The sequence below is a fragment of the Mastigoproctus giganteus genome, chromosome 2 (assembly GCF_048544385.1).
Source record: "Mastigoproctus giganteus isolate SK-2022 chromosome 2, ASM4854438v1, whole genome shotgun sequence".
NCBI lineage: Eukaryota > Metazoa > Arthropoda > Arachnida > Uropygi > Thelyphonidae > Mastigoproctus > Mastigoproctus giganteus.
The window spans coordinates 242,485,814-242,498,071 of record NC_143576.1 but is presented as its reverse complement, the minus strand read 5'-3'; the positions used below and the strand labels follow the sequence as shown (position 1 = coordinate 242,498,071).

Below are 12,258 nucleotides of genomic sequence, written 5' to 3'. Positions count from 1 at the left end.
TTACAATGGTGCTGTGGTGTGAAGTAGGATATACCATCTTTCCCTGTGTTTCTGCAACCACTATCACACTGATAGTATTTATTGGCTGTTTTTGAACGATGGAGACTGTCAATAGTAACTCATATTGAAATGCACCCCCCGTGTTATTTTTCCATCGTTAATCAGTCGCAGACAACAGTTGCATGTTTTTTTCTTTTTCCTTTGGAAAACTCTGGTTTATCATGCAGCAAGCAAAAAAAATAGTACGACCGAAAATACGATACATGAAGTTACAGATATAATATACCAACACCGCAGTCTTAGTCATTTTGGCGGTTTTCTTAGTCATTTTTGGCGGTTTGGATACAGTACCAGGGTTTAAATAAATCATCTGTATTTATTTAGCATCACTATAAACAGTACAATCAAAATACTATCCTTATCCGCTTTTGCATCAATGTAGTCATTGCATCATTTTGAAATTTTTTCATGGACAACTACGGTATTATATCCACAATCATATACACATGATATTTGTCCGCCATTATTAAATTAGTAAGCTTTCAATAAACAATATTACAGTGCATCAAGTAAAAGGAAGCCCAAAATTAAGCCCTATATTTTCTGTTTTATAAAAGAAAAAATATCGTCCTTAATTGCTAAATTGTATAGATTTGATAAAATTTACATAATAAAGAAAATGTTTTTTCCTTATTTCCCAAAATATGCCGATATTTCTTCCATAATACGAAAGAATGATGATAATTTTGATATCCTCGAGTGATGGTTCTGGAGAGGGTACATAACATAATGAGAATGTCAATTTACTAATTCATTAAAGATGGTAATGTGTATCTCAGGAGGGTCAAGAATACCTGAATTGTTTCACATAAATGTAACATTTTTTCCAGCGACGTCCGGGACATCGACGTTTTCATTGGGACTGCCTTCGAAAAACGTGGCACAAGGGCCCTGCTACCACCTACAGCCAGATGCATCATGAGTCGTCAATTTCGGAATTTGAAATTTGGAGACCGATGGTATTTTGAACACTCTAATCAATTTACTGCAGGTATTTTTTATTTAGATTTTCACTATTATAATTACCAAATTGCCAACCATTTGTTATGAATTAAGTAAATAAATAGGTATTTTTAGCAGAATCCATAAATAGGGTTCATGATTAGGCCGGTAAGGAGGTTGCTATGAATGAAGTTGTGTTCCAGTAAAAAACTTCTTTTAAATTTGGGTCCTTTTCTGAATGCTTATGAAGCCATAGGTCTTTGATCTAAAAAAAAAACGGCTATGGAGGTTGAGTGGTAAAAAAGAATAAATAAATTAAAAAATAAATAAAAATAAGCACATTCATACCTAGTAAATACCTACTCTCTATTTTTAAACACGCCAAATAGGACTCTGGGCCAGATACAGCGCGAGATTAGGTGTAACTATTTTTCAGAAGTCCATATCTATCAGGACCTTGCTTGCTTACCAACTGACTATCTGTTGCATAAGATATTAGTATTATAGTCCGTTGCATAAGATATTAATGCTATAATGGCTAAACCTTGCAATATTCACTTAACATTGCTTTGCTCACCAACCACACCTTCTACATATTTTTATATCGGGAAAGTCAACCACTAACATTATTCCCGAATCCTGTTTAAAATTGAAGAATCCCCTAATAAGAAGCAATAGCTTACCACAGTTTTGCGGCATCAAAGAAGCTTACGTGAGGTCTATTTAGATCCTAGCTTAGGCAGTTTTAATATCACTATCCTCCAGCACTATTTAAATTTTAAAGGCTTTTTTTTTTAAGAGTTTGTTTAATATTAATGAATCCGTAAATATAAGAAACGGATAATCTTATTTCCAGAACCTACCTCCCGACTGCTTATATGATGATAAGAATGAAATTAATTTAAAAAGGTTATGGACATTAAAAACTTATTAAACTACTGCATAGAGGAAAGTGCACCTTACTCTAATGGTCGTCGTAAAGGATTTCACCACAAAAAAGCACTGTTGAACCAAAAGTTTGAAAGGAAAATTTCGAGTCATCATCAGTTGATTCATTATAGCATCGATGTTGTGATGATTTATGAGGTGAAGGAACATTCGGTCCATTTGTTTGAGCCTGGAGAAGTTGGATTTGAACTGCTGATTCCTTGAATTTTCTTTGTTGTGAACAGCTATTATATTGGCTAAGTTTGGTGAATCGCATGCAGCAGTAATTAACTTTGCAAGTAGCATGACTCCAGACTCGTTGATCATCTGTTGCAGAGGTTTTGTTTTTAAGTTTTCATAAAGCTGTTGCCTGGATATTGTATGGGGAAAACGAAGCTTACTACTGAACCATCTAAGAACCCAATATCCTAGGGCAAGGATCATGCCTTTTTCTAGGTCTGATAGGTTGCGTACTTTGCCCATGACTGAGGCTGTTACTGTGTTCACCGATGCCGAACATCAAGTGAGTCTTATATGCTTGCGGTGTGTGAACTTGACACTTCCGCTGTATGATCCGCTAGGCGTGTGTGATGTCTGCATTGGCGGATGGTCATAATATTTTGACTCTACACCGCATAATGTTGTTCTTAATACCAATGGACTGTGAGATGTGTAAATTAATTTCTTCTGTGCTACGTAAAGTTGTAAGAAACGTATCTGTTTTGTTTTTAATTTGATTTATGTACGTGTCTTGGTCCTGTAATATTCGTTTGATTTTTTCATTGAATCGGACTTATATGGGATTACTAGAGCATCTCATTTATTTCTGTATTCGATATCTGTTTGTTGTCGTGATTTCCTTAAACTAATTGCTTTTTAGGGTAACATTAAGCGTTGTAGATATTTTCTTATTGATATTGGTAGCATGCATAATTCTGTTTTTATCCGGATGATTATTTAATTTTACTTGAATTTCTTTTATACGGTTCATTATTGAATATTGATTGCTTCTAAAGGGGAAATTTAGCTCATATTCTAATACTAACAGCTTGTTGGTGGACTTTTTGGACAACAGATTCACTACTTATGTTGGGAATGGAGATTCTTCTAGGTCGGTTAGTGAGAGCATTCCATTTGGGTTCGTGTCTTTTGGAAATACTATTGTGTGCAACATCAATGCGATGTTGACTATAACTTACGAAGCTTCCTCATTCAAGTTGGGACATTTGTCTTTTAATTGTGTTTGGGAAAATGCATTTTTTCGAAACGGTTGGATTTATCACGAACTCTAACTCTTTGTGAGTTCAATTTTAACGATGGCAAAGCAAGCATCGGTAATTATGTGAGGATAGCGTTGGAATATGTTATTATTAACGCAAATATGAGCGAATTTTGGAATGATTCAATGATCTAGGCAACAAGAATTAGAAGCGCATATATTTAAATTCTCTTCTTTCTCTGCCATTATGAACCAACTGATGAAGACTCGAAAGTTTCCATTCGAACTCTTGGTTCAAGAGTGATTTTACACGGTGATATTATTTACGACGAGTGTTAGAGTAATTTCCACCTCTAAGCAACAAGTTAAATAAGTTTTTAGCATTAGCATTAGCATTAGTAGAGGCATATGATGCAAGAAAGCAAGCTTATTCAGCATCAGCCAAAAAAAAAAAAAAAACCCCACTCCCATTTCACCCCTCCGTTCGTTCGAAATACCTGTCCAGTTGAGCTTTAAATTTGTTTAGGCTATCAACTTCAACAACAAGTGATGGAAGTCGGTTCCACCAACCAACCACCCGCTGGCCAAAGGCAAATTTCCGCACATCTATCCGACATCCGTCCTTCCTCAATTTGAATTTATGCCCTCTGAGGTGATTATTCTGAGCAAGATGAAGAATCCCATTGGCATTGAGCATGCTCAAACCATTCAAAGCCTTATACACCTCTATCAGATCACCTCGCCGGTGCCTAGTCTCCAGACTCTGTAATTTGCAAAACTTAAGCCTTTCTTCGTAAGAGCAACCCTTTGTTCCATTCACTAATCTTGTTGCCCTTCTCTGTACCCGTTCCAGCAGCTCTACATCCTTCTTGAAATGAGGCCTCCAGACCTGTATACAGTACTCAAGATGTGGCCTAACCATTGCCTTATACAAGGGAATAATCACCTCCTTATCCCTGCTAGAAAAATTCCTGTATATCATTGACAAGACACCATGAGCTACTCTTGCAGCTCGTCTGCACTGCTCAGAGAACTTCATATCTGCCTGCACAATTACCCCCAGGTCCTTTTCATTCTCCACTACTGTCAGTGTAGTACCGCAGAGTTGATACGTTGCTCTGGGGTTACTGTTTCCCATATGTAGTACTTTACATTTGTCAATGTTAAACTTCATTTGCCACCTCTCAGCCCATCTGTTCAACCTTTCCAGATCCTGTTGCAGCAGCATAGCGTCAGTAGTGTCCTTAACGACCCTGCCAACCTTTGTATCATCTGCAAACTTGGACATTAAACTTGATATCCCATCATCAATATCATTCATAAACACCGAAAACAACAACGGACCCAACACTGAACCTTGAGGAACTCCACTAATAACATTAGTCCACGTTGAGCAGTGTCCATTGATTACCACTCTCTGTCTTCTGCCACTCAACCATCCCCTTATCCATAGCAGCAATTTGCCTCCAATGCCACACTGCTCCAATTTGTGCAGCAGTCTTCCATGTGCAACAGTATCAAAAGCCTTTCTAAGATCCAAATATATAATATCAAAGTTATTCCCTGCATCCAGTTCTTTTGTAACTACATCATAGTATCCAATCAAATTGGTCAGGCAAGACCTGCCCTTAACAAAACCATGCTGCGTCTGAGCTATAACTGAATTCTTGTCTAGATGATCCTGCAGCGCTTCTTTAACCAGTGCCTCCATTAATTTACCTGGAACAGAAGTTAAACTAACAGGTCTATAATTACTTGTGTCAGCCTTTGATCCTCCTTTGTGAATTGGGGTTACATTTGCACATCTCCAGTCTATGGGTACCTCCCCTGAGTCCAAAGAAGCTCTCATAATTATGGCTAGGGGTTTGCATACTTCCTTTGCTGCCTCCTTTAATATAACTGGATAGATCCCATCCACCCCAGGTGCCTTTTTTATGTTTATCCTCAACAATCTCTCCTCCACTTTCCTCTCAGTTATTACAAAATCATCCAGCTCACTGCCAATGTTTACTTTACCTACATCATTATCCTTCCTGAATAACTCCTCATGCGTGAATGTAGATGCAAAATACTCGTTCAGATTGTTAGCCACCTGAGCAGGATCCTCAACTGTTGAATCATCAATGTCCAGTGGACCAATCTGATTCATCCCTTTCCTTCTCGAGTTCAAATATGTAAAGAACTCTTTTCTGTTTTTCTTTGCATCCTTTGCCAAGGATTTTTCGTAGTCTGCCTTTGCCTGCCTAATCTCCTTTGTGACTTGGTTACAGACCAACTTATATCTATCATAGGCTTCCATGTCACCCATTAATTTGTATGTATCCCATGCATTTTTCTTCTCTGCCACATGTCTCATTAGTTCATCTGACAACCATTTAGGCCTAAACCTTGAACAATATTTCTTAGTTGGTATGTAAAGCCTGGTAGCCTCCAAGATTTGTTCCTTTGAATGCTTCCCATTTTGAGTTTGCTGTTGGTAACATCATCAGTTGGTCCCACTGTATAGAATTTAAATACTGTCTCATACCATCATAGTCGCCTTTACGAAAACAAAAACCCTTCCCTTTACCTCTGATGGTAGTTACCTCCTTGAGTAAATCCCACTTCAACACACTGTGATCACTGCCACCTAGTGGTTCATTTATCTGCAGATTCTTAATGCATGAAGAATCACTACTGATAATCAGATCAAGAGTATTGCTCCCTCTTGTTGCCTCACGAACATGCTGATGTAGAAAACAATCATCCAATAAATCCACAAAAGCCTTGCTAGTGTGCGAGTGACCAACCCACAAATTCCAGTCAATATCTGGGAAATTAAAATCCCCAATTATAATACTCTCTGATTTGTTGGCCCACTCTATTTCCCTGTACAATATTTTATTATACTCATCAGAGTCATTAGGCCTATAGCACACTCCTACTCTCAATTTTGATTTCCCTATGCTTATGTCACACCAAACTGACTCGACACTGCCCTGTCCATTGATGTCGACTGGCTTCACTTCCTTGGACTTTATGTGTTTCTTAATTAATAGCATAACCCCTCCTCCCCTCCTGTCCTCTCTATCCTTTCTATACACATTGTATTCCCCAAATTCCAGTTCCGCATTACTTATATCTGTGTGACACCACGTCTCTGATATCCCAACAATATCTGCCTTTGATGTTTTGAGCAATACCTCAAATTCATCAAATTTATTTACCAAACTCCTAGCATTGGTGTACACGCAGGTATACATGCACCTGTTTCTATTCTTAGCTACCCTAACACAACCCATGTGTTTACTTGTACCGCAATGGCTCCCAGCAGTCTCTGAAATATCAAGCATCTTGTTTTTCAGGCTTCTGCTCATTCTAATAGAAGCAGTGCAAGAATCTCTTTCACCTCTGCCGGTGGCTACTATCAATCCATTGGTCTTTGTCTCCCCCCAAGCTAGCAGTTTTCCGACCCACCTAACACTGCCTCGATAGCATCAGCAAAAATTCTTGCACCCTTTCTATTTAAGTGTATCCTATCCCTGTAGAAGCAATCTCTCCTGTTAACAAGTACAGTCCAGGCTGAAAAAAATTCTACCCCTTGAGCCTTGCACAATCCCTCCAGGGCCGAAATGATCGACAAGGCTCTCATCATATACTCCCTCCTATCGTGTCTGGGCAGAATTGCAGACACTTTCAAGTTCAACCCTAATTCACGGCTTTTTTTCAACAGTGACCTGTACTTGCTAAGTAATTCCGCCGGTCTCCTACTCTTAATATCATTAGTAATGTCCATAACCTTTTAAAATTAATTTCATTCTTATCGACGTATAAGCAATCGGGAGATAAGTTCCGGGAATAAGGTTTTCCTTTTCTTTTATTTATCATTTCAACCTCGGATCTTAAGGTTACACATAATTTTAATATACTGGATGTGTAATATTTCCATAAATTGTGTGTTCTCTGGTCGATTTTCCAGTTTTGCTGGAAGTAAAACCGAGCTTCCGTGGAGAAAAATCTTGCTAGCTACTCCTGTGACCGATTAACTCCACTCGGAGTGAAAAAAAACATGAAATAATAAAATAAAAACCACAAAGGGTTCTCGCGTCATTGACAGTATTCGAAACGCCTTTTCCGGTTGGTGTGGGGAGACAGTGGTTATAATCATTGTGCTACCCAATATTACAGGAACTGCTCTTCACCATTCTCCAGAACCACTTTAACATTAAAGCAACCCTAATTAAGCTGTTCACCAACTTACTTACTCCGAAGAACCTCTCCATCCAGTTTGGTATCTGGGAGGAAAGGATTCGAGCTTGGCTGCAAAGGAGAACATTATGACAATAATGTTCTTCTTTGCAGCCAAGTTCGAACCCTTTCTTGCTTGCCACAATTTTCTTCCCTAATAAAATTATTGAAAATCGCTAGGCTAGCAAATGCCACAAGATTATCTTCATGATCTAGGGTTCATTATTAATCATGAAAAAATACCAAACTGAAGAGTGGCATCTTTGTGAGTGAGCTACATGTAAACAAATTTTCTTTTCGCAATGACCTGGGTATTACTTGGAATGAAGGGTTGCTATTCTCACAGCACTTCAAAACAGCCAGAAACAAGACATATGATGCCATGTGGACAGCAAAATAAGTAACTCATTAGAAAGAGAAAAAATTTCGACTTCGATTAAATCGATATTGAGACTGCTGTCTCAGCATATAAATCGATGCATAAAAAACTTTCCTTCAACTCTGTGCATTGACAATATAATCTCTTGCATCTAAAACGTAGAGTCAAACACTGTCTGGAGAACATTGGATCCTGAGATGGCTCAATAGAACCTCTGGCAACCCTTTTACTATTTCCAAAACATAACGAACGACTATGGGAACACCACATTATGAAAAAATGCCCAAGTCTTAATAAAATTACTGAGACAACAACACAGATTCTTGATATGTTGAACAACAACGAGAACCTATTCTAACTTATGCCTACAGCGAAGAACCCAAACAGTCTAACAAGGTTCTTCGAATATAATATTAGTCTGATAAACAATAAAACTAGCATCAAATTAATGAACTTGAAAAATTAATGAATTAATGAACCTACTGAACTTGGTCCAACGGCCAATTCAATCGCATTGAATTTCCCAAATCATTTTTGGCAACAATAACTTTGTAATTTTGAATCCATTTTCTCTCATTTATGACGTAACTCCTGGGCTTCAGAGTCTGAATTGTAACCTCTTCCAGACAGGACACGCCTATAGTTTGTATTACTACCCCTGGTTTACGTTCGTATCGGAGTCTACCTTTGCGGCAGAATCATTGAAATAAATAAATAAATAAATATGAATAAAATGCTTTGTAGCAGAATCATTGAAATAAATAAATATGAATAAAATGCTTTGTAGCAGAATCATTGAAATAAATAAATATGCTTTGTGGCTTAACTCCCGGCTGTTTTTTTTTTTTTTTTTTTTTTTTTTTTCGTATGCCCTATACTTAATCGACCAAACTGTTAGTTCGTGTGCATTTAATAGCAATAATTACCACATGAATACAAACACTATTTTTAAATCATTTATGTTGACAACCTGTTTGCTATTTTTGAGGAGTAAAAACCGAGTGTTTTGTTGGATTTTATGATTTTGATAACAAAAACTGTTACATTATATTCAATCCATTGCATTTTTTTCTATTGTGTAGTTCAGCTAAGTGAAATCCGAAGACAAAGCTTTTCACATATAATATGTAGAACTACGAATATTACGAAGATACAGAAGAATGCCTTTAAGCCACATAATACGATTACGTAAGATATTTTTATTAAATACTTGCAAGTTAAATATATTTATTATACGTTCAAGACTGGACAATAATGAACACGGCATTAAGTTAAAATCAGATAGCAAAACACTGTTTACAAAATAATTAATTTAAGAATTAACACAATACAAATTACATTTGGTAATTTGTATTGTGTTAATTAAATTTAATTCATTGACTTTTCGATGGTATGTATGTACTATAATATTGCAATTGCATTAAAGTTTGTGTACAATCTTTAATGCAATTGCATTGTTTATATTCTATTAATTCACAAGTTAGTTAAATTGGCATTAATTAATAACACTAGCCAACAATTTTAAACTTATTTTTCCGATAACATGAACGAGATCAATTGATTTTGTCTAAATCACATGTGCCGAAAACGAATATGACAGGAGAAAGTTTGTAGCACATCACGTTTTCATGCTCCTTTTTTTACAAAAATTGTGGAATTTTACTTATCTAAATATACTTCACTACTTTTCTTGTAAATTAATTGCTTGAAATAGAAATGACGACCAATAAACGTTCGAAATGGATAAAAAATAACATATTTAAACTTTATAAACACCTGTTTGGATTTAAGTAAACAATAAACTTACAAAAGTGGAGGCAAAAATAGGAAATCGTACTACTTGCAGTTATTTTTTCCTTTTATGAGCAGAATGGTCCTTCTTTATCAGAAACCAGCAATAGTCACCCATCATTGCTGGATCCCATCGTCCTTGATGCCTCTGCTCCATAGTGTGGATATCTTCGTGGAAACGTTCTCCCTGTTCGTCACTGACAAATCCCAAGTTGTCCGGAAAGAAGTCGAGATACGCATGTAGGAAGTGTATCTTCAGCGATATTTGGCATCCTAACTTTTGATAATTATGCAACAATTCTTCTATCAACTCTTTTCTACTTTTTTTATTCCCTAAACACCCGCTAAAAAACAGCTGTGAAGGACTTCCACACAGCTAATTCAGTGACATTAAGTTTAGTTTCAAGGATTCCATCGTTTAAAAGCCGTTTAATTTGTGGGCCTACGAGTATACCCTCCTTCATTCAACTTTGCATCACTAATATTTGGAAACTGGCATTTTAAGAACTCAAAACCTTCATTATTTTTGTCCAGACCATTTACAAAATTTTTTATGAGACCCAACTTAATGTACAAAGGCGGGAGAAGCACCATTTCAGGTTTCACTAAAGACATGCATTTGATGATGAGTTTCCCGGGAATGTATTCTTCTCTGATGGGCCATTCCTTCATATATAATGATGTTCTAAACTCGACTATCCCATGAACAAAGGAAACAATAATACTTACTAAAACCACCCTGTAGTCCAAGCAACAAAGCGATTAATTTTAAATCACAACATATTTTCCAACAATATTTCTTATAGTTTAAAGCAATTAATAGCAATGAAATGCTATCATAGGTTTCTTTCATAGCCACTGAATGAGCCACTGGGACTGACGGTTTGATATTACCATTGTGTAGCAAAACTGCTTTTAAACTGAGTTTAGAAGAATCGATGAATAATTTCCATTCTTCAGGATTGTGTTCAAACCCTAGTTCATCCATCAATCCGTTTACATCTTTGCAGACGCAAAGAGAGCCTTCCATTTGATAATAACTAGCAAACGTTTCATTTCAGTTTCTAAACACAGAAATCCTCGTGGTTTTTGCCAGAAATTCCACTGTTGCAACCTAGATCCTAATAGCTCAGCCTGTTGCTTTGAAAGATTTAAATCCCAACAAATCATTAAGTTCACTTTGCTCAATTAAGTGTGGTGTTTTGTCATTTTCAGGATTGTAACTAGGATCGGCAGACGTTGATGGAGCAGGTATGGGCTCTAGTGACTCTTGCTCTTCTTCCGGAATAATGATTTCTTCACAACTAGGTGGAGGAATAGGAACAGAGAGTTCCGGTGTGTATGGCACTGGTCTTATTGCGGACGGAAGGTTGGGGTATTTTATTTTAACCTTATTTTTTCTTGAAAACCCCTTGGTACTGGTGAGGCAGAAATAACAATCTTCGAGGTGACTCAGAACGGCCACTCCTCAGAGCCATAAAAGTAAAAAGAAGTATTAGCATACCATTAAACAACACATATGTTTCTTTTGTTACAATTAATTCGACAGGGAAAAATAGAGAGTGCGATGTTGGACGATTTCGTTGAATTTGAAACTGTTTTAGGTTTTTTAAAACAGATTTTGCATTTTTACTAAAAAATGTGACGTGCTTTTTTGACTTTTTTTGCTGTCATATTCGTAATCAGCACATACAAATTAACAAAACATGCTTAATTTTACCCATGTTAGCAAAACCTTGTTGACGAATGGTTTAATTATTAATGCAATAATTTATTAATCGCTCTATACTAGGATATGGGTTTGGATTTTCAGTTTTTGGATTTGGTATATGTTCCCTTTACTAACTCACGTATGCTGAGTTTAAAAATGGCATTCACTTTAGCAACGAAAATTCTATCTTACGTTGTCCATCAAAATATAAGTGGGCAGTCGATAGATAGGAAACATTGCGTTCTCACTCTGTACTACACTGCTCGACAAAATTAACAGAACACGTAGAAAACGAAAACGACTTGTAATTAGTGCAGATTGCAATGAAGCAGGACAAAATTTGGTATAGTTGTTTACTAAAGAATAACAATGAAATAAGAAGACAGCGAGAAACTTCGGCGGACAGATATAAGGGACATTTACAGGGATTGTGTAAGAATTACCAAAAAGGTCATATTACAGAAGTCGATACAAGATGCTCGAAAGTATGGTCACATGACATCAGTAAGGTGTATGATCTTCTCAAACGGCTAAACAAGACTGACAGCGATGACCAATGCTCGATATAAGGGTTTCTATAAGATTCTGTGGCAACAAATCCCATTCTTCAACCAGTGCATGCAGACTTATACGACAAAGACTGGAAGAATATCTCTCAAACAGTTCTTTCTCAATTCTCAACCAACCAAGTAACCTACCGACCTTCTCTAGTACAATGTGGGAAGCCACAATTGATATCACCCTTCGCCACAAGATCCGTTGCACACCTTTCATCCTGGACAGTTAGAGAGAGCGGGACCACTTCGGACCACCGTGTAATAACTTTTCAACTGCACCGATCAGTAAGCCGACAACCAATTATAAGGCAAACTCTATATAGATTTGCAATTGACAAGGCAAACTGGCAGCAATTTAAGGATTCACTGATCGTGGCCGCCCACTCTCTTAGCACAGTTGGACTGAACGAAGACCAGCACCAAAAGGCAATAGTAAGCCTAGTCA

General features: G+C 37.0%; 2 protein-coding genes across 2 annotated transcripts in view; both read left to right on the top strand.

Moving 5' to 3' along the window:
* The window catches only part of LOC150090315 (immunomodulatory peroxidase-like), a 196,393-nt gene that overhangs the window by 46,743 nt on the left and 137,392 nt on the right, over positions 1-12,258 (top strand). The window lies entirely within an intron of this gene.
* The window catches only part of LOC150090316 (immunomodulatory peroxidase-like), a 49,310-nt gene that overhangs the window by 27,856 nt on the left and 9,196 nt on the right, over positions 1-12,258 (top strand). The window contains exons 12-13 of the mRNA XM_090390260.1: positions 891-1,051; positions 8,837-8,942. Of these exons, the coding sequence (XP_090246386.1) occupies positions 891-1,051; positions 8,837-8,942 (267 nt within the window). The remainder of the gene's footprint in view (positions 1-890; positions 1,052-8,836; positions 8,943-12,258) is intronic.